This window comes from Indicator indicator, chromosome 3 (assembly GCF_027791375.1).
Source record: "Indicator indicator isolate 239-I01 chromosome 3, UM_Iind_1.1, whole genome shotgun sequence".
NCBI classification, from domain to species: Eukaryota; Metazoa; Chordata; class Aves; order Piciformes; family Indicatoridae; genus Indicator; species Indicator indicator.
The window spans coordinates 23,163,310-23,187,327 of NC_072012.1; the positions used below are offsets into that span (position 1 = coordinate 23,163,310).

The 24,018-nt window shown below is 39.6% G+C and overlaps 1 protein-coding gene across 1 annotated transcript in view; it reads right to left on the reverse strand.

Moving 5' to 3' along the window:
• Window positions 1-24,018, reverse strand: part of RELN (reelin) — a 262,132-nt gene that overhangs the window by 170,420 nt on the left and 67,694 nt on the right. The window contains exon 3 of the mRNA XM_054399823.1: window positions 21,477-21,612. Coding sequence (XP_054255798.1) covers window positions 21,477-21,612 — 136 coding nt within the window. The remainder of the gene's footprint in view (window positions 1-21,476; window positions 21,613-24,018) is intronic.

Here is a 24,018-nt window from a genome sequence, read left to right on the forward strand (position 1 = left end):
GACTGGATTAGAGCTTTTTGCTGACTGAAAGCAGATTAGGACAATTCTTTCTTCTCAGCTACAGGAGGAGGACCCAGGTAACTACAGACAGGTCAGCCTCACCTCCATCCCTGGCAAGGTAATGGAACAACTTATTCTCAGTGCTGTCCTTAGGCATATCAAGGACGAGAGGGTCATTAGAAACAGTCAACATGGTTTTACCAAGGGGAGCTCAGGTTTGATCAACCTGAGAGCCTTTTATGAGGACACAACCAGGCGGATAGAGGATGGTAAGGCAGTGAATGTGGTTTATCTTGACTTCAGGAAAGCATTTGACACTGTCTCCCACAGCATCCTTGCAGCTAAACTGAGGAATGTGGTCTGGATGATCAGGTAGTGAGGCGGATTGTGAACTGGTTGAAGGAAAGAAGTCAGAGAGCAGAATGGGATGGAGTCTAATTGGAAGCCTATAACTAGTGGAGTCCCTCAGGGGTCAGTACTGGGACCAGTACTATTCAATATATTCATCAGTGATCTGGATGAGGGAACAGAGAGCACTGTCAGCAAGTTTGCTGATGACACAAAACTGGGTGGAGCGGCTGACACACCAGAGGGTTGTGCTGCCATTCAGTAAAACTTAGGCTGGAGACCTGGGCAGGGAGAAATGTAATGAAATTCAACAAGGACAAGTGTAGAGTCTTGCACCTGGGAAAGAACAACCCTGGGTATCAGTATAGGCTGAAGTCTGACCTGTTGGAGAGCAGTGAAGGGGAAAAGGACCCGGATGAAAGGTTGACCATGAGCCAGCAATGTGCCGAGATGCAACTGGTGCATCCCAGTTATGCAAATTAGTTTAAAAGGGAAGGATCAAACCTGCCTCTTTAGTCTAAAGTTGGAAAATGTTCCTGCTGTGGATCAGAGCTCTGCCCCTGCAATCTGGTGGCTGTGGTCAGGATCTGATTTGCCACCATTGCTGTGAGCTCCAAAAGGGGTGAATTGAGTTGCTTCTGAGCCGTGGGGAGAGTTTTTAATTCCTCCACCCAGGAGACCATGCCCTGCCTTTAGAATCATCTTCACACCTCAGAAAGGATCATGGGATCATAAGATAATTGAGGTTGGAAGTGACCTCAGGAGGTTCTGCTCAAAGCAGACATAGCCACAGTAATCAAACACATAGAGCCCTGCCGTGCCTTTTGCCACACTGTCCAACAGCTCACAGTTCTGGTATTGGTGAAAGTTTTTGCATAATAAAATACTACTGGGGTTATCAATCTTCTGTTGAACAAAAACTGCTCTATGAACTTTAGCTTGAGTTAGTCAGTCACTTGAGATAGGCATAAATACTCTCAATTTACAAATCATGTGTACAGCAGCCTACCATATAATATACTAGTCAAACATTAATATGTTTGAACCCACATTTCTTTCTAGGAAACAATCCATGATTTATCTTACTTAGAAATAAATTACCCACTGACATAATATCTGCTTTTGATACTGTGTTGATAGCAATTCCTTAAGCCTGCATTTAAAAAAAAAAAGACATCAAACTCTAAAACTCCTCCCCTTAATGTAAAGTATTAATGAAGAGATTTATAACCACAGCCTTGAAAGAAGCCAAAGTACCAGACAATGTAAGCAGTAACTCAAGTACTTCAGGATGAGTGGTGGGTCTCATTTCTTATTGACTCATTTTTTCTCTGAGCACAGATTTGTTTTCAGACATCTTTGGCAGCATTAGCGAAACACTGGAATGAATGTTTGTAGGGAAATATCCTGTTGATGTTCTGAGACTCTTTAGCACAGTCGCAACACTGTTTCTCTATATCCCAGATGAACAAAAAATGGCAATGCTGAGTGAAATGCAACCAGTCTTTGACTCTTCAATTATTTGCTACTGACAGTTTACAATCAAAAGGAATACACTGGGAATTCAGTTCAGTAATGTTGCCAGGAAGGTGAACTTTCCAAGCGTATGAAATAATTATTGCTCTGTTACATGAAATATTGCTCAGGAGCTCAAATTCTCATGTCTGGAATCCCTAGCACCAACTATTCCAGATGAAGGCATTCATTGGAGACTTGCACATCTGGTGCTGTACACAACAGAATGGTACTGGAAATTAGGGAAATTCATCTGCAATTTGTATAACTAAGAAGTTTATGGTTGATTAATAAACCAGCAAACTTGAGCTAGCACTTAATGATAGAAGAGGATCACTTCTCAAGACTAATATTCTGCTGGTTGCAGACTGTCATAGTTTTAAGGGTTTTTTTTGTTTGTTTGTTTTTAAAGCCATCTGCATAACAAAAAACCCCAGGGTGTTTGTTTTTGCAAATCTCTGCTCTTCAACAAAGCAACTTTTGGTAGTAAGTCCACCACTACATTTAGTACAGTGCCCCTGTACCTTCCGGGAAGAGACACTTCCCATCAGCTTCTCAGGATAAATTCAGGAGTGTGTCAGGGAATCAGACAGGTGTTCTAAACCCCCTCTTCCTCTGAGCTCTCCCTTCAGTAAAAATATTCCAGGTATTTAGATCAGGCAGAGTCCCCTGGTAATGGATAGCGGTGACATCCCATCCCCAAGACACTGCATTAAACTGTAAAACTGACCAGACACCAGGCATCATCTTTACAAATGAGTCAGTAACAGATACCAGATTTGACATCACAAAATTATATTCAGTTCAGCAAAAGTGCAGCACTCACAACACCCAGGAAGGCAGTCCTTACAACCAGGAAAAGGAAGAGGCTCCTCTCTCCTTAGGCAAACTTCTTCCTTTACACTGATGAGTGTGATGCTGGTGGTCTGGTGAGACCACTGGTGAGACAGCTCAAGTCAGCTCTCCTGGCTGACTCAGAACTGCTGATGGCCAGCAGCCCATGGTTGGTCTGTGACTGTTCCAACAAAACCAAACATCTGTTGATCACTGGGCAAAAAAATAAATCCCATGTCTACACACAATGTGACTGAAATCTTAAAATCTACAAAACCCAACATACCATAAGCTGGAAGGTACCTTATCCCTATGGATGTGAGGGATGTGGCTGTGAGTCAGAAGAATTAAAGTAAAACCCATCAGAGAGATGGAAGGAATAACAGTAAACTCTTAACTGATAGAGGTGCATGGATGACAGAGGCACAAGTATCAGTTTAGAAGAAAATAAGCCATATCCAAGAACAGCATCCAAAACCAAAGCTGTAAAAGAGCAGCACTAACCATGCAGTACCACTTGTTTGGCACATGCTAAGGAAAGAGGCAGACCTCATTAACTGGCAAAGATTAATTCTGCTACATTATTCTTGCAGAAAGATTATGAAAAACACTATATTGCAAACAACTACAATATCTTCAAACACAGCTGGTTAGCCATGCTTTAGCTTCCAGGTGCATCAATTTCTGAAGATCCCTCAATCAAACAGCTCATACTAAGTTTGGATTACTTGCCTGACATTGCTATTCATCTCTAGTTATTTATTTATTTACAGTTTTTATTGACCTGAAGCTAGTCACCTGCATTTAAACTGAAGACCTGCGTTTACATATTAATAATACTCAGTGGACATATGTTTACCTCTATCTTTTAACTTCAGAATTTCAAAGGTTGCATTTATTCCTCTGTCTCAAAATATCATAGAACGGCTTAGGTTGGAAGGAATGTTAGGGATCACATACTGCACCTAAATATTGTTCTGGCTCTATTACTGACTTTGTATTAAAATATATAAAAATGACCAGAATTCGTAAACTAAGGGAAACAGAAAAGATCACAAATATTCTTAGATACATTTAACCAACCACAATGTAAATCTTACTCAGGTTTCTATTCTCAGATCTTTTAATCTATGCTTGCTACAACAACGTTCATGTCATCTCGCTGTAGGGAAATACTTCACTTTTTGCAGCTGTCAGTCATGTTCTGAAAACCTGTTTTTCAATATTTACCACAGTGATATTTCTTCTTTTCGAAAGTTTACCAATAAGAATATTCTAAAGAATTTTGATCTGTTTGGTTTTGGGAAGCTTGATTGAAATTGCTCTTTTTTCCCCCCAGACTGTCTCATATGCTTCCTTATGCACAACAATATACATTACATTACATTTCAGAAAATATTTGTTTTTAAAATACTAAGGTTTATTAGAGCATAAATATTGGTCCTGTGGAATTGTTTTGTAAAGGAACTACACCTTGCACTTATTGCTTTGAAAAACATCTTTCTATAGATTAACACTTCTGAAACTTGTATCAAAATTAATAAGAAGATCCCATTCCTTCATTTTAATAAAATAGTTTTTATTTTTCTATTTTTGATTTAGTATCTAGTATTCTCCTGTGACAGTAACTCCTTTCAGTCCTATATTTAAAACACATGACTGTTACTTTGGTAACTCCAAGAAATATCAGAGATCACATCCCACTTCTTGCAGCTTGGCAATGAACAAGCTTCTAGCAAACAACAGCCCTGGAGTTATCCAGAGATCTTGCATAATTAACACTTCTAATAAACTGCATCAGCAGCACAAAGAGTTAAATCTTCTTGCTTCAAAATTACCATTAGATGTGAATGGCACTGCCAAGAGGTCATATATACTTGGAATAATACTGAGGTAAAAGCACATTTTCAAGTCAGCCCTAGTACTAAATTTAGGCTTCGTAAGAATAATTTTGTTACAAAAGTTGAAGGGGACAGAAATATTTACATAAAATTAATAAAACGTAAGCAGATACTACATAAATATTCTTGTAGGCTTTTCAATGCTCCAGATTTCAATGCACTAATTCAAGAAGAATTTAAAGCAGTAAGTAAAGACAGACTAAAATGAAGGCTTGTTTATATTTCTGCAGGGAGAGAAGTACAAATAAAAGTAAGGAATACTAAAAAATATACGGGTTTTTAAAGTATAACTTAAATAATCAGCAACGGTATTTATTACACAGAATAGGTAAGACTTATCTTTAAATTTATAGATTCCCTTAAGAATAATTTAAAGTATATTCATGTAAATATATTCCTTTTTGGCTTGTGGTAAAAATAATGATACTGTTTGCACCCAAATAAATAAACCACAAATGTTATTCTCTTGACAAACTGCACTGTATTGCTATATATTATTCTCACAGAGAACATAAGTGCATACAGAGGAGGCCTGAAATGCAATCAGAAGGGGTATTGTAAAGCATATTTTTGATACCTTCTAGCCCAGCCTACACCTAAATGAGAGACTGGTGCCTCTTATGAATTAAACATAATTCTTGATTTATGTTCTGTTACACTTGCACCAAAAGCCATCGTTCCAAAGCAGTGTCACTGTGAATTCATTTAATGATATTGATGATACTTCTTATACAGGCAATACAAAGCAACAAGCAGCACAGAGCACAGCTTTATAAATCACTCCTGTAGAGCACTAGGCAATAAATAACAAGCCATTAATTCACTCTAAATTATGCTAAAATACTTAGAATACTTATGCAGCAAATTATAAATACCTGCCATTTCTGGTAAAAATGTGGAACTTCTGACCAAGACACTTTATCAGATTTCATCACATATAGAAGGCTTCAGATTAACCGGGTATGGATCAGGCCTGCTTTCTTTAAAACAAGAAGTGATTACGTGTCATCCTTGACATTATACAGTGCCTGACTAGCCAGGGAGCCAAACCACTTCCAGTACCTGCATTTCCCAATTATTCACCTGCTTCTGCAAGTTACTGACTTGACTGCATAGGCACCTGTTCAAATAACTAGTGCTGCTGCAGCTCAACCAAAAAGGAAGACTTAGGCTCACTCTAGGTTATCAGCACCCCATCTGATGAGAAGATCTCATGCCACACATGTACCCCAACAGCCACACTATGCTTAGCCAGGCTCACTACTCATTAAAGACTGTGTAATGGGATTTAAAATAAAAGAATCTTGTCCAGAGACAAGGAAACATTTTCTTTAAGAAAATTAAGATTACAGGGCAAGAGGTGATTAATTTACAATTCATCTGACATTAAAGATAGTTAAGTGTTGTTGATGTTAAGGGTTTTTTGGCAGGGAAGCCAGCTAATTTGTTTCTTATGGCCTACTTCCTAGCACTTTGGGGCATTTAGTTTCCATCTTACATTGTGTTAGGAGAGGTTTTGGTTGGAGATTAGGAAAAACTTCTTTGCTGCAAGAGTGGTCAGGGATTGGAAAAAGCTGCCAAGGGAGATGGTGGAGTCACCATCCCTGGAGGTGTTCAAGAAATGTGTGGACGTGGCACTCTGGGGCATGGTTTACAGGCCATGAAAGTTGGACTTGATGATCTTAGAGGTCTTTTCCAACCCAAATAATTCTATGACTCTCTAAGTATTGTCTTTTCTACAATTACTCAGTGTGAGCTGTATCTATTTCTGCCTGTGTCTGAGAAACACTAAAACCATTTCCAATTACAAGTTCTTTAATCATTTAGAGATCCAGTTTCATATGCTGTACAATTTGTGAAGTAGCAACTGTAAAGCTGGATTGTGATGCTGTCATGTAGGTCATGGGTCGTGCCATGGATATAATGACAGAAGTTTGCTTCCCCCTAAAACTGCAGCCCAGTCCTGCCACATGAGTTCACCAGGCAAGCTACTCACATATGTTTGTGCACAAACAAGTCTCCCTCCTTGTTGAATCTGTTAATAGCTACAGAGGACATGACCAAAGAACAGTAATTGTGCAAGACTGTAAGCCTAGGAAATGTGTTTATCAGACCATGCACCTGGCAATGCTGTCTGAAGCCCAAATACTGTTTTTTCATGGTACTTAGACTGGGCAGTCAAAAACAGGGAAGAAGAGTAGTCTGGCAATTGGTACACTAATGCACTCAGGGCAGCTGGTTGGTTCCTTCAGAAGTCTATGAGCACAAAGGACAAATCTTGCTGCTACAAATCACAGTGAGAAAGCTGAGAGACACAGCTGAGTGCAGGAGTTGGACCCTGTCCCTGCTTTGTACCAATTATGATAAAATCTTTGCATGACCACTTTTTTTTCCTGAGTTAACAAAGAGTGCCTAAAAAAACCAAAACACCACACAAATAAAACTGATTGACTTATTACAACAGGATCTGTGTCAAGTCTTGGTCTGGGCTTCCCCAAATTGTTGTGGTTCCTCCACATCTCTTTCTCCTCCCCAGCACACCAGCAACCTCCTAACCTGACATTTTGATAGCAGAAATTTTAGGATTGCCACAGCAAAACCAAACAAAGCAGCTAGGGAAGAATCCTGAAGTTGTCTCTTAGTGATTTCTACCTTTTACAGCATTTCTGTGGGTAGGGTACACACTTTCTGCACAAACTCTTCCAAGGTCTCACTTAACCTGGACCCCAGGAGCTTTGCTGTCTCACCACAAGCTCACTCCTCTCTTTTATTCCCCAGATTGATTTTTCTGTTTCCACCCATTTTTATATTTCCCAAAATAATCCTAATGATTTGCCAATGGAAAACAAAGTAAATGGTTCTTTTAAACTAACTTATCTGGAATTGCTTTTGCCATCTCTTTGAAAAGAAAACATTTAGTCTAACGCTGGTTTGACCACGTTTTTAAGAATTAAAAGGTAATTATACTCTATGTATATGAACTTCAGTGCTAAAAATTTAACTTCGTCTATCCATGATTGTGTATTGGTTTCTGAGAGATCAAGATTATGCTGCTCACTTTAGGTTCTCCCATTGCATTTTATTTGAACAACCTCCAACAGCCCTTTGCATACTAACAGCTGCAGAGTACTCTTGCTCTTTATTTGTTTCGCTGGTTGCGTGAGCAGATTGAGGTCAGTATAATGCCCTCAAAATTCCTAGTGGCAAACTGCTGGTGTTATGTGCATTAAATCTGGGGTGGCCACAGCCCAGACTTTTCAGCATAAAAAATCGTGAGCCTGACCCAGTTATCCAGCTTTGTCAGTGAGTACTCTGCACAAAAACATAAAGGTTCCAAAAGAAATATTTCAGCAGAAACTGATCTCGTTTACTGCAAGCATCAGGTACCAGCAAAGCACCAGGAATTCAGTTTGCAGAGACCATGCTCAGCTGTAGTATTCATCAAAAAAAACCCATTAAAATACAAAGATACAGTTCTTCTATGAACAATGATAGCCCAAATCATTACTGTTTTTCTAGTTACCATCTCAGCTGTATTTCCTAATTGTAACAAAACTCTGAAATTAAGTACTGCCAACAGCAAAAGTTCTATTTTTTAAGTTTTGCCTTGGCAGACCAGCAACAACTCTGTAGCTGCAGACAGCTGATCTTAGCTTGATGTTCTTTTGGTAACACTACAGCTGATTTAACCTCACTCATACAGACTCTGAACTTCATACAGGCCCAGCAGTCAGTCATGGGCGTACTGTCCTCAATGTGCCACCAAGTCCTGGCTGGAAGTGCTCTTTGCCTTTGGCAAGTGCTTAGTGAGAGCAAATCTACAGGAATGCACAGGCATGACAGGTATTTTGACATTGCTAGTTTTTATGCTAATTTTGTTAAGAGTCTATCAGAATTTCATTATAAACCATATTTTCAAGGGGCTTATAAATCAACCATGAAATGTATTCCATGCTCACACTTTCACACAAAGTGTAAGTCCTAATAACATCATTATTTTGTCAATCTAAAGGGGAAAAAAGTAACATAGTTTATTGAAGTTCTATTTATTAATTTTTCAAATATAACCTAAAATATTAAAGATATAAAAACACTGCTAAACAGACCAAAGCAAATGCTGAGCCCTACGATCTTGTTACTGTCCAGCAATCCAATGAAGCTCATGAAACTTTTGTGAGCCCCAAGACATGTACCACAGGTCTTGGTGGCCCAGAGCATTGCAGCTCCAGGACTGACTCTTAGGTAAAGGGACCATCCTTGGGAAGGGTTAACTACTGTGTCCTGGCTTTGGCACTCCTTGACAGCTCCAGCTGAGAATTCACATTCCAAGTCACACCCTGCACCAGAAAAGCCCTGCTTTCAAAAGTGAGACAAAATCCCATCTTTGAAGTCCAGTTTAACGACCTCTGAAACAGATACATTGAGAGCTGTGAATTGCTGATGCAAATAAACATCCTTTAGCAAACTAAACCACTTCAGCTAAGCTACTTCTACTGAGATGTGTAATCCACTAATCATCTGTGCCCACTATGCAATATCTGTCAACCTTAGGAATTCTTGTTTCTGATTATTTTTTACATTTTTTTTCCTTTTTAGTCCACAGGGACTTGTAGCCAAAAGTATTCCAGAGCTCTGAACATATTCAGAAATAGTAAACCTAAATACTAGTTAGGTTCCCAACGAGTTATAAATCAACCACGGAAATGTTCTTACAATATAAAGATTCCTGACATACCCTAAATACTATCAAAAGGGAGATCCTTTCATTATCTTTATTTCATTCAGCCAATACTAACAATTTGTAACCATAAAGCGTCCTCCTGAGATGCTTTTTTGCATCACAACAATGCATTAAGAGATCAACCTTTAAAAGCTTGACCAAAAGCCCAAGTGCAATCTATATGTGGTTAAAATAATGACTTTTATGACAATCTGCTTATCCACACATCACTTTGGCAAGCTGATGCACGAACTCTCGGTGTTTTAGTGTCTACAGGTTGTGCCATATGGCACTGCAAAGCTAAGATTTAAATTTGGCTTCAGTATCACAATGATCATCTCTTTAAAGGCACAACTAAATACACTGAAATAGATGCATGAGGAACATATTCCTTTTCAGAACCTGGACATCAAATGATCTGCGCTCTCTGGAAGCACCACTTATCCACAGGGACTGCAATGCTTGGCCAGGCTTGTGAAACTGCTCATTGCTGCTCAGTGTGCTGCTGGCACAGCCAGGCTACAGATGAACCTCATATGAAGGAGCAAGGGCTGTCATGAGTGTTCGGTATGCTGTCTCGGGGGGAGGAGGGGGAACACATTGGGGGGGAAAAAAAAAAAAAAAAAAAGGAAATTACACATTAAAGGAAATGCCACACAAAAAGAAATGTTTGCAAGACCATGTTTCATATTCCCTAGTAAAGGTGCTGAAATTCTTGCATAGACTAGGGAAAGTGAAACGTTGATGCACTTCAGAATAAACAGAGTCAGCACTGACCACAGATCTGTTTTCTCTCCCCTTAGAAGACAGAAAGCCAATGTTCCTCATCTGTCAACACAGCTGCTTACAGTACCAGACTACAGGTTCCCAGTCAAGAGACACCTTGCACAGCTTTGCAAGGGAGAAGTGAATAAGGACATCATTCCCTCCCTTCCCCTGTCAACCCAAGCTGCAGATCTCTGCTGGTGGAGGATGCAGGAACCACCACAGCACAGTTGATGCCTCCTGTCCAGATGGGCAGAGACCTCCCAGCAGCGTCTGCTGCAGATAAGCTAAACTAGCAGGGTAGGGATGTGAGCTACAGCCAACATTATCTAGCAGTGGAAAGAGCAACTCAGAAGCAAAGTTACCTTTTTCACCCCTCTTCTCTCTTGACTCTGGGACTCACTTGCTGAAAACAATAGGAAAAAAAACCCTCCCCTAACAAGTCACAGGCTCCACAGAGTAAGAAACCCATTACTCAAAGCCACTGCAAAGCACAACACCATTCTGTGAGGCAATGATGTTTTAATCATGTTAAGCAACAACAGAGGTCCAGCCTCTTTTTGTGTGGAGGTCACTCCAAAATAAACTTCTTGAAACAAAAAAGACAACAAATTGCATATAGATAATTGGAATGATGACCTAATTGTCCATACAATTTAAAACACAAAGCTCTGGCTAAGAACATCCATGACCAACAAAACAGCGCCAACTCCTGGAGCAAAGGCAGAGTAACTCCAGAACTGAGCACTTCACCCAAAGGAAAGGTCAGGTCTCCCTGGCAAGCAGGAAAATACCCAAACAGATTTCATGGCTGCTGGCAAGGTAGAGCATCACAGATGAAATGTTTGTCCTGGCAGACATTATGGTTGAAACCTCACGTGGCTTTCAGCTTGAGTGCCACAAGGGTATCTGGTAGTATGTAGAGCACACATCCCTGGGAAAGCAGCCCAGGGAGCCCAGCTCCAGATGCATCAGAAAGCCTCACTGAAAGTTTCCCAGGCATACGAACTGAGGCACATGCAGTTTCCACAGTCTGATGAAAGGAAAAGGTCTCTCACAAAGTCCCTTAATGGACACTAATGTCTGACGAGCCATGCCCCTGCACATCTACCTCTCAACAAAATCATGAGTACAGCTTCATACAAAGTGGCTTCAATCAGTCCAGTAAACCAGGGATGCTAGTGGCTCTTTCCTCCATCTTTTCAGTAACAGACCAAAAGGCAAAGCAGCAAGCCTGGTAAGAGTCAATACTGACTCAGTTCCCACCTTGACCCAAGGACTTCCGTTCACTCTTCCCACTTACTTACAAGCTAAAACCTTCCATTAAACCTTGTGTGCAGTTTCTTACAGTTAGGAGAAAGAGGAAGGAGTCCAGGACAAAAAAACAACCAACCAACCCCACCCCCCTCCCCCCAAAAAAAGTAAAAAAACTAAGGAAAAGCCTAGCAGAATCAGCAAGGAATCTGAGTTTTAATTTTTCTTCCATGTGACTAGAGTCCATATATCTCTGCACAGATACCTGTTCCAGCTCACAAACTTCAAGATGTCACACCATGTCATACACAACAGAGAGCTGAGCTCCAGCTCCTCCTAGCCTGCAATGGCTCCAGGAAAAGCCACCATCAGTACTTCAGCTTTGTCTATCTACTATTTAAAGCTCATCTTGTGTGAGTTAATGAGCAAACCCACAGCCCAAGCAGACTGAGGGTTACCAAACGTGGGACAGGTATTCTTCAAGCACATGAAATGGTGTTGGAAACAACGAAGAAGAGACATGTGAGACCTCTGCCTAGCATGCTCAGATCCTCCAGGAGAGGAAGTCCTCCTGAGGCTGGAAGCTGTATGGGTAGCTAAATTCTTCCATTTGCTAAGCTATGACTGCCTTCACTCAGAGTGAGAAATATTGACTATGTAACAACCTTTTCAGTCTTGATTTTACATCAGTAAAGATAGCTACTATAAAAGTAGCAAGCTGAAGAACCTCTAGTGTTAGCTGATGTTAGACTTATAGAGATGATGAGCCTTGCTTCCACTCCAGTGTTTTTTAGAGAACAAACCTTTCTAATAATTGGATTCAGGAGGCAGTGCTCCCAAGTGCTATCAGATATGACCATCTGATTTAAATGCACTTCAAATATTGGGGGTTTTAAACTTCAGTATCTTTTCCCTTTTAATTTTGTCAATCTTCTAGGGAAGTTCCCAGCACATCACATAATGTCATAGCATCTTCAAGCCATCTTTACAGCTCTTCCATTGTATTTTCTGAAAAAAAAAAAAAAACAACCTTTCAGCTCACCATTACAACAGCTGCTAATGAAGATCTCTAAGCTTTCTTCAAGCTGATAAAGAGCAGAAGACAAATATTTTAAGTAACCACTAAACTGTGCTAAATCAACAGTGATTTACACAGAATTTCTACAGCAGCACACAGCACATCCACTTTAACATCAAGTAAGTTAATTGTGATCAATGATACTACAGCAGAAGGCAAATGAATTCTTAATGACAAGAAACTTTGTGTGTTACAAAAATAGAAGCTAACAAGAAACCACTTTGCTACATTTTCTGTATTAATCTTTACTACTATGTTGAAAAGATTTAAAGGAAAACACAAGTATTTTAAAGACTTTAATAGATCAATTGATTTTACAGAACATCATTGGATTAGGGAAAAATGGTAAAATTTTTCTAATATTCATTTTTTCTCTACATTATTGGAAATTTATTTTTACAGGTGTTAGATTAATTTAAAAGCTACCATCACATAATTTAGGGTTATATTTTTAGCCACTGACTACATGACCGGGGACTTTATGGGCGTCCTTTGTATTACTTTTACAACCCCTTTTGTTTGACTTGTAGGTTTTAATGTGCATTATAACACCTCTCATCCAGCAGCAAGAAATTCTCTGGGGAACACTTGCAGAAAATAGGACATTGAGTCCATAATTAAAGTAATCTCTTCCCAGGCAGATGCTTCAGTTGGCTCTGTTATCACATATTACAAAAGGCATCTTGAGGCCTATAAAATGTGCAGCAAATGGCTTTGGAGATGAGAAACAGCAATTTTTCATCTAATTTTGATCCATAGACATGTAAGTACTGTATTGCCACTTTTTGGTACAGAGCCAAATAACTATTGTGGTTGTTGAAATGAGCTTGGCAGTAACCAAAATTAAAGAGTACTCCAGCTTTTATCCTCAGTCAGGAAAGCCTTTTTCTAACCATCTTTGCACTTAGCAAATAAACATGCCATCTCAAATATGTGAGTTAATGCCTACATCTGGATTTAGAAGAAAGGCTTTCTGCAGCTTAACTCACTATACATGCTCTCTCTCTCTTGGCTTGTTAAAACCATCATTCAAATTATGGCCCTAACATCCTCACTATTTTGCAATGTGGTCTGTGATATTGATTGGAAGCATTTCTGCTGTTCAGCTTTTGTACTTTCGGACATTTAGGACATGACTCTTTGAATGTGTAAGTGGATTCTGCAGTATAATTTGTTCCTATCAATTAAAATCCTCTGCATAAACACTAATGCTAGTAGGAGATGGATGAGTTTATGGGATGTGGTTTTGGTTCCTGATTGCAGCTAGTGTGACATATGCAGGCAAAATTTGACCTCAAACTGCTGAAGTACCAAGTAAGTAAGTAAGTAAGTAAATAAATAAATAAATAAATAAAGACAGATGGACTTTCTTCCATTATTAATTTCCTCAAAGTTGCCATTTAAAATCCTTCTCTACTTGGGAGAACTTGCTGTTAAAGACTTCATAAGCACATTTTTCACAGAAAATGTAAGTGTACATTACTACTTGGGCTAAACAGCTTATGTTGAGCTAAGAGTGGTATTTAAAAGGCTGTAAGAGAAGATGTATTTGTTACATTTCTAATAAGAAGTCTTCAGAATATTGCTGCATGTCTACGTAATATTTCACAGATTAAAGTTCAAACAAATAAGGTGGAAAAAGTTAACTTGTGTGAACTAAGAACACAGACAGAGCATCCTTATGTGTCCTTGGCTGGCTACACAAACAAAGCAAAATTTCAAACAATTCATCTGAAGGCATTAATTTTAAAAAATACAAAAAGTGTTGTCCAGGCCTTTGAGGACAGCGTGGACACGCCTGATTGCTCTGCTGGACCAAGGCCAGCACTCAGCATCCTGCAGTATTGAGCTCTTCTCAAAGTTATTTCCCAATAATCCCTTGCAAGAAGTCAAATGCTTCCCAGAGAAAGGTACAAACGATACACTTATCTCAAACTCATTCATGCACCAAACACTTGTTTTATTATCTGGTGGAGAGGTGGCATTGAAACAATCAGACCCTTTCAGTCAGCCGTGGGGGACATTCCAGGGCTACAAAGGACTTCCATGTGTACAGTGTCTGGTTGTATGGGCTGGTCTGCAGCAGTGAAATTGAGCTTCCTGAAGCGTCTCCTGCAATTGTCCCCTGCCTTTGCCTGTACTCATGCTTTTATGCACTGTATGTTTATCCCTGCAGAATGGTTCTGTGTACATTTACTGCTCACTCTTCCTCCACCAACCTTTCCAAAAGAACTCACAGGATCTGTTTCATGCCTGTTTCATGAAGCATTCTTCTGAGATGTCGTTTTGAAAGGTTTGTTATCGATTGATTGTTAGCAGCCAATGGATATTTCATTTAATCCCTCTGTTACACAAGAAAACCTCCTAATGGAAGCAAACTATTGGAGTGTGTGTAATACACTTTATAGTCCAGTCATGTTTTCAAAATTAAGCCATCCTGAGAACAAGGGAAGACAAAGCACCTCTTTGAATGAAACAAAGATGCATGTTGCTGATAAACTGTGTTCTGAAAAATAAACCTGAAGTTAAATTTCAGAGAGAAAAACAAAGTTCTAGAGAGAATTTTAAATGCAACTACTGATAAATGTATTGTAGATTGTGAATTGATGATCTCATGTACAAAAATAATGGGTAGGTTGCAATGAAAGGGAAGAAAGTATAATCTAATCTCTGCCTCGAGAATCACCAAATGAACGTTTGTGAGAAGGGAAGGAATTCTCACCGTGATTGTTTTATTATTACTTAGATAATACAAGTTGAAAATGATGGGATTTCATTTTATTTCATGCAGGAGGTGCCAGTCTTATATGGAACCATGCCAAAATCTTAACAGAGTAGCCAAAATCTATATTGAGCTGCCTTCTGCTATTATACATTATGAGGATGTAAGATATTAAATTTCTATCATATGAAGAAAAGAAAGTGTCCCAATATTGTATCATCTTGAGTTTCTATTCTGGCATTACACAATGTTGTTGAAAGTAGCATTTCGTGGTTTTGCTCACCTTTTTAATTAGGTCCAACTAACTTAGCAATAGAATTTTCATTGATAGCTATTCACATAGCCATTCTTCTTGGCTTTTTTAGTTCTGTTTTTCTTGCACCCACACAGCATGAGGAGCCCAAAATAGCAGATGGCCAATTGTCCGCAAACTTGGAGAAAATGTTGAAATCTGAACATTCCTCTCATTAAAGTATGCTTTTAGTAGGAGCATCAGACATGTAGGCGAGTATCAGACAACAGGCTTTACCGCCAAGAAAACAGGCGAAAAAAAACCCCAAGATTTTACAAATTTTACAGACTTGCCCTTTTTTTCATTAAAGGTCTACATGGAAACTAGAGAGTGATCCATTTTGGTCAGTGGAGACTGAGGGCTTGATTCAGCTGCCTAAATATATCTAAAATAATTTCTAATGTCCTGTGAAACTGGTAGAGCTACAGAGACCTGGACCTGGATGCAGAACTGAATGTCAAGCCCTAGATGTCTGTAGAACAAGACTGCACTCACATTAATTCTCAAGGGAGCTACAGCTGGCACGTAAATACCTAGATGGAGGTATCTACATATTCCACTGGCAGTTGAAAACAACTGGAAATCCCCTCAAAGAGTGGAAAAAGAGATGCTAACTTCCATTCTGGTCCATGGCTTTCTTCCTTTGCTCTGAACAGATCCAAATATTCACCACCACAAAACAGGTGAAACTCAGACAAGACTAATAGACAAGCTCAATCTAATTCTGCAGTCAGTGGAGTCTGTGTTGCCTGGGGTCATACTCAGAGGAGACACAATTATCCCATGCATAATGTTTGCATTTCAGTGGAAAATTAACAAACAGAGGATGAAGAAGGTAATCTGGGCAGCACATCAAAATAGGGCATGAGAGCAGAGCCAAGATCTGAATCAAATATTGGCTTGTGTTTTCCAGAATGTTACACATAATGCTGACTGACAGTACAACAATGCCTCTACCCAGGGAAGTGGAAAACCAAGCAAAGGGGTAATTTTTCTTCATAGCTCCACTAAACTGGCACACCATCAAGAAACAATTACTGATGATTTTTTCTTCCACAAGGCATAAGTTACATCAATATAGAAAAATAAATCTGCAACACTGGGCTAATGTCAGAACTACCCTGTCTGTAAACTAGGACTTCTATCTTGTTTGGTGCCTGTACAAACTTTGTCTTAAACAGAGTCCAAAACGACACTGAAAAGAATGGTAAGAAATGTCCCCTTTTGCCTTTACAGTAACAGTTAGGAAGGGAAGGGTGGTGCTTAACTGAAGCGAGGAGCTGGAGCTCCACAGAACCCTGTCACCAAGGCTGATTATACACTGAGGTTTCCATGTGTGTGATGACACACTCTTCAACTGGCTGCAAAGACTGCACATCATGGCAACAACTAGGATTCAGCAAACAACAATGTATCACATTGTACAATCTGTTTCATTGTGAGGAATAAAAACTTATAAGACTATGTAATTAAGAGTTGAGAGATTTCATATGAGGGACCAAAGAGATCTTAATTCTGATATTCACTATTTTCTGTTTACTTTCCAGTTTTAATGTGTGTACATGATCATTGTGTACAGAGTAAACATAATTGTGTGCTTAATCTTGAAGATAACCCTCTGTAGTTCTTTCAAATAAATGAAAAAAAAGCTGTAAACAGTGTCTTAAGTGACAGTTTATTTCAGTGGAGTACCAGAGCAGTGTTGTTCCTTGAGATAATACAAGCCCTTTCCTGTCCTGGATAGAGGACTAATACAGCAAACCATGTAATCTTCTTGGATGTATACTCAGTATTTCCATAATTACTACCACAGGCTTTCTGTAAATGCTTTTACTAGGTAACCAAAGCTCTCAATCACAGTCTTTCTGTTCTGCAGTGTTTGTACAACATGATATTTCAAGTTTGTACATTAACACAGTTGCCAGTTTCCAAAACAGGCTTAAACACATGAAAATACGAGTTCTGCAACAGGGTACTTCAAATTTCCCAGAAAGGAGTTGCATCATTAGGTGACTATGGAAAAGCCATACTCTCAGAGAAAAACACATCTCCTTCCTTGAAGGTTTCTCTCATTAGTTCAGCTGTCTGCCTCAGCATTCAGTCCTAAACTTTTTCCAGTAATTCTGCTGAGAAGCAGTTGCGCCTGCTTCAGAAGTGATGTGCCAGTGCCCTGGCTCAGCAATCACATTTCTCTTACCTCTGTCTTCACAGCTATTCTTGTCTGCACCATGAGATGTGCTAATTAGGTGTCAGATAACAGAACCTAGTATATTTAGTACCTTCAAAGACTTCTCACTGTGCTGAATTTTAGGATCAGTTATGATAGGGCACATCTCTTACATGAGATATCAGACACTGCCTGCAGGCTCAGAGAGCCTTCCACTATTAATAGAGGTTATGGTGAATATAAACATAGACACACTTATGAGGCATCTGTTCAATGAGTAACAAAAATGGCTATGTAAGGAAATACTTCTTTTCCAAAGTAATTTCTATAGCAACCTACCCTACTTAACACAGTAGCTGGAATTTCTGCAATAAAGCATGCTACAGTCAAAACACAATATGCTTTTGCAATGTAGGTCAGTTTTATCACTTTTACAAACTAGTAAGTTAAGCCATCTGTAAAACAACAGGCTTAGCAACTAAGATGTAATGCAGCTTGCCACCCCACTTAACAGCCATTATTATCCCTCCTGACAGGCTGAGCCTTAACTGGGTTAGCCTGAGCTTAGAGCAGAAATTGCAAACAGTAAAACCCAGATGAAGGATTATTAAGATAATATTTCACAAAATTGCATACAGCCAGAGAAATGACTTGTTAGTGTAAAGGACCAGTGTGGGGTTTTTTTTTGTGGTGAAAAGCATTTACAGAGCTTGGCAATTTGCTTAAGAATCTCTGGTGCTCAACACCTGTTTGAAACAGTCCTAAGGTACTGCTAAGGAAACTATTCTGCAATAAATTATGCACTTTACCTTTTATTCCATCAACTCATCTGCAAGTATCCATGGAAAAAAAAATACTGAAGGATTACAGTGAGATATGCTACAGGGACATCAGCATCTTTCTATGTTTCTCTTGGAAGTTCATTTTATAAAAGGGTACTTTTAAATATTTATTTATTAGCCAGAATATGGTACTTTGGCTATTAAAAAAAAAAAAAAAAAAGAAAGAAAGAAAAAACCAAAAAGAGAGAGAGTGAGAATAAGTAACAGTTTGCACATAATGGTTATAACATTTTTTGCACAGAAGCAGCCACTTTCTCCCATGGAGTGCAAGGCTCTTCACCATTCCTTGCCATGGGGAAATTGTGCTTTCCAAGTGAAACCCTGAGCCAAGGAAGGACTCATGGCTCAGACAGGAAATACTGTGCTCAGACTCAGCAGTGACACTGCTGTGTGCCATGGAAGTAACTCAACTACATCAAATTGTAGAGACGAAGAAATTTTCATTGGGAAAGGCAAGAAACTGAGTGATATTCTGGCAAGCTGCTGTACAAGGTGTGAACCCCCCAGGTTGCTGCATACCTGCATCTCCTACCCCCAAGAATAATTCCATCTCCCTTGCAGGAGCACCCTGCAGAGCTGAGCCCCACATACCTCCCCACAGCATCCTAGTTCTCCTCATCTCAGAGAATAAAAAACCCTAGCCCTTCTTTCCTGCAACAGCAGCAATACTTTGGCTGTTTTAGTAAACTCAGCATAGCCAGGAACCATCCCCCTTAGCCACACCTGGGAGGTGTATGGTCAGCTGGTAGCTGGAAACTGCTAAAGCTATGCCAGGAAAACTTTGAACAGTTTATTGACAACCATGTTGTAGCAGGCTGCCTGGTGGCTGGGAACGTCTGAATTTACTGCTATTAGCTTTACCTGGCTGCTGATTGTTATGAAACTTAGCAACTTAATATCTCAACTCCTTTGTTACATTTGTTTGGTTACCAACGGGTACCAGAGCTATGGGAGAGGACAGACTGACAGCAAAACCACACAAATTGTGTTTCACAGGATTTCAAGTTTTTTCAAGACTGAGGTGTAGCAGAGCACATCAAAAGGCACAGATGCAGTGAATTTTACCCACGGCAGCTATAGGGTTATGATTTCCCTGTGCCATCTCATGCTCCCAGTAGAAGCCAGAGCAGGTCAATAGTACATGCCATTGTACTATTGTACAGTGTACTAGCTGTACACTGGCTTGTGGGAGATTTGCTTGCTGATCTTTGTCCAAGACCTCCTGGGTATTGTCCAGGGAGAAGCATTAACACTGCAAAAATCACACACTAAAGCCTGTGCTAATTAATAACCTTATTATCCATCCCCAGAGACATCAATGACTAATGAGCTGATCTGAACCACTAATGTTTTGGCAACAAGCAGCATAGGAAACTCTTGTCTATATTGCACTCTTGTCTATACATTCAAATACCTTTTGTAAGTATTTTAAATTTGTGTTAAATTAAGCTTAAAATAATTTAATTGATATTAAATTTAAACTAGACAGTCTAAACTGTTAAAATATCATGTTTAAGTTAATTATTTGGTATAGAGAAGCAAATGAAGATGAACAAGGTAGAGCTAACTATGAAAATCCTGAAGTCAGAGAACTGGATGAGGCAGGCAGACTAACACTGCACACAGAAAAATAGCTTTGTTTACTGGCAACTTGTGATTTAGTAGGCAGGGGAAACAACAGTTGTGTCAACAAAGTGTGAGCAACTGAAGAAATGAGGAGGATGAGGATTAGAGGTAAAACATATTCCTCCTTTCTCCACTTCCTTCAACTGAGGAAGACACTTACTCAGAAGTCTTGCTGCCAGTTGTGATCCTGGAGCCAACACAGACTTCAGAAAATGTGAACCTCTCCACTTGTCTGAATCTATCCCACAGGACACCAAACTGACAGAACTCCATCACTTTGCTCATCCTCAAAGACAAACTAGTATCATCTGTGGAGCATCCTCACACCATGGACTGAGATAATTTGTAAAGCCATTGAAACTGACAGACATCTGGGCCAGGACCCCAGGAGCAGCTGCACTGGTGGGCTGATCAACCCTGCCAGTTTCATGCACAGCAAGGCAAGACAGTTTTGGTGTCTCTGCACCCAAACTACAGACATGCATGCTGTAAATGACAGTCAAGAATAACTTCAGATTTCTGCCATGCATGTTCTGCACACCGCAGCATGCCTGAGGACTGAAACAGTGCAAACACCACTGCTTTTGAAGAGGGGCTGTTGCTGAACAGGTGAATCATGGCTCAAACAAACAGGCAACCAAACTGGTCAGTGCTGACCTAACCCTGTTTGCACTGAAGCCAGTGATGAACCTTCCATTGAAATCAAAGTAGGCAAGTACTCACTCACTTAGAACATGTGCCTTTATGGAGAATCATCAGTCATACTTGCACTGATATTTCTAAAGAGCTATTTGTTAGCACTTCTTCAACAAAGACAAACATGAACCAAAAAAAAAAAAAAAACCAAAAAAACCCCAAACAAATATGGGGGGAAAAAAAAAAAAAAAAATCAGTCATGGGAAAATTAATCACTCTTTATAAGCTGAACTCAAAACTCTCAATTGAGGGGTCACATCTCACATAAACAAATACACTCACAGTTACTCTGCAAGCTAAGACAAATGGTTATTCTTGAATATCAAGAAAAACGAAAATCTGAGAAAGAAAGAATAAGTAAGAAGTATGGAGAGAAACCGCACATCTCGTATCTTATTCTTCTTTGGCAGTTCAAAGAATAAAATTTAGCTGCTACAACTTCATCAACAAAGGAAATTATTTGTAGAAAGGAACTAAAGCAATTTTAAAATCCACATATTTTTCAATAGAAAAACACATAGTTAGCAGATTTCCTCAAGGTTCTGCTATGCACAGAAACTCTTCAGCCACAAAAAAAAAAAAAAAAAAAAAATCAATATTCTTACTTCTTATTGACCTATACACTTTGCAGGACTGACTCCTTGACCTGCAAGGTCCACGTGGAGACAGATTAGACTAGTTCATTACCTTCTCATAGTCACTGAATGCATACGTACATGAAGTTGACACAACCCGTCCCTGCAGGTGGAGCAATCCAAACAAAACTGAGGTTTGTGGTCGGGAGATGGCTCACGTGGGATGCAACCACACTGCACATAAACTGGTTTCCAAACTGGTGATCAGACATAATTCCTAGGAGAAAGACATGAGGGAGATAAACAGTGACACATGTTAATGGCTCATTGCAAGGTGCTAACAGACCGAGAAATACATCTGCCATGTGTTTGATCATGGCAACATGGAACAAAAAAAAAACTCCAAGAGTGTGCCACTGAGTAATTAGAATTAATGCCAGTGAAAACACTGGAGCTGGCCTTTGCTTGAGCCAAGGCTGACTTTGTATTTACTACTGTTATTCTTCAGAGAGACCAACACCAAAAGAATTATTTGCATTTGCCATAAATAAGCGTTATTCCATTACCTGAATGATACCATTACAGATCTAAACCAAAATAAAACCTGAAGGGAAAAACTGCTGTGTTTTAATAAGCCAAATGAAGATTTACAGAAAGGTGTTGTCTTTTAGTAAGCAAACACATCTCCCTGGGAAAAAAAAAAAAAAAACAAAAAAAACCCCACAACAACAGAGTAGCTTTGGATTCATAAACTCTTCTTCTGATCTGAAATAAAAGTGGCAACCTTCAACAGTTTTACCAGTATTTATTCCTTTGACTTTTTTTTTTTTAAATTGGTCTCTAATATATGGGTGGATGTAAATGTCATCTATTAGTCCCTCGCCCTGGAATTCACTGCAGTTCATCATTAGACAAACATTAATCCATTCTTTTGAATGCACTTATCAGAAGGAAATGTTTTGTTCCAGGTTACTTCAAATATTGGACCTTCAGCTCAGAAAATCGCAACATGGTCTGAAACATTGCTAATGGGATCAAAAGGAAAAGCAAACGGCAGCAGATACTTCTGTTCTCAGCAAGGTCAGTGTTAGCTGCTTGGTGGCTGTATCTCAGAAGCTTTATAGTGCTTGGTATTTCTTCTTTTGTTGTAATTCAAACAGCAGATAAATGAAACCTATCTCTGCCTTTCAGAATCCTCTACAACTATATTTGACAACAGTTCTTCTGAAATGTAAACCCAGCAATTTCTTTTAACCCCTCAGTCATCCAGAGGTGGAAGGATTTTTCAAGGTGGATATTTCCATTAAGGAAAGGGGTGAATCCCTCCTGATGCAAATCCCCTGCTCCACCTGGTGCCTCTCCAGGGATGGCCATGCCAGCAGCACCGTACAGCGAGAGAGGCTTTCTCTCACAAGTGAGCCATTCAGCATTTTATAGATCAAAAGCAGCATCTGAAGTCACATTCAGGTACTGGTGAGAACCACAGACTATAGCTCAGGCTTACAGATGTTATTTATCCTGAAAGCTGTTAATTCTCAACCAGCTTCGGTTTTGGGGTAGAGAAATACAGCCACATTGAGCTTAAGTAATCATCCCACAAATGACAGGGGAGAGTGTCTATATGGCAAAGGGTCTGTATCTTTTACAAATAACCACCACCTGCTCACTCAGGATCTTTCTAGTTCCACACTTAAGCATACACACAAAGTTGTCCATCATTCATGCAGTTACACCCTCTAGCTGAAATCCCCAAGCAGTCCTAAAACCTGTTGGGTCAGGATGGCCAAAGAGAAGGCTCAGGTTTCCCTGGGTGGAGCCCCTTTTTTAGGAGAGCAGTAGTAGGTGTTGTCCCAACTCTTCTTTAATGTAAGACACTACACACAAATGAGGTTTGGCCATCTCTTGCCACACTCTACTACCATTTTAAGTTCTTATTTGCCTTAGTTGTCTAATTTGAAGGGATGGCATGAATATCCCCAAAGAAATCCCCTTGACTGCTGCCCAGGCTCACTGTTGCAGTCTATCCAGAAGTCCCTCGGAGGGTGAGAGGTATTTAGGAAGGCGCCTTGCTTTGCTAAGGGTGAAAGGTGGTGACTCTGCTTCTTTTACAAAGCTGAGGGGCTTGTCACTCTGAAGTTTGTGCTAAAACCAGTGACTTGAATGATGTGAGAAGGGATCTCTGGAACTGATGTGGAGCACCAGCTCCCATCTATCATCTCTGCACAACGGGAAACAGAGCCAGATACAGACTTTAGCAGGTTAATTAAATAACAGACACTGTCAGGGGAGAAAAAGGAACAGCCCCTCAGTTTGAAGAAATCCCCCTTTTGCCAGAGCAGCCAAATTCAAGAGAGGGCAAAGAATTCCCTAACACATCCCCCAGCCAGGGGATAGGCACACCAGCTTGGGAGATGTGACTGCTTCCCTCCATGGCAGCAGCTTGTGAGTTAATGAATTCCCTAGGTTTCAGGCAGTAGTCTGCAAAAACGTGTCTCGTACATCAAACACATACAACATCTGTGGAGAATTTCTTTTGCCTTTGATTTACAGTTTAAAAAAAGAACAACTTTGCAGTGACTAGAATAAATTCTAAACAATGAAAAAAAAACAACTCATTCAAATTTGTACAGAAAAAAAATCAATGAATTGCACAGAGAATATAAAAAGAAATCCAATGTTATGA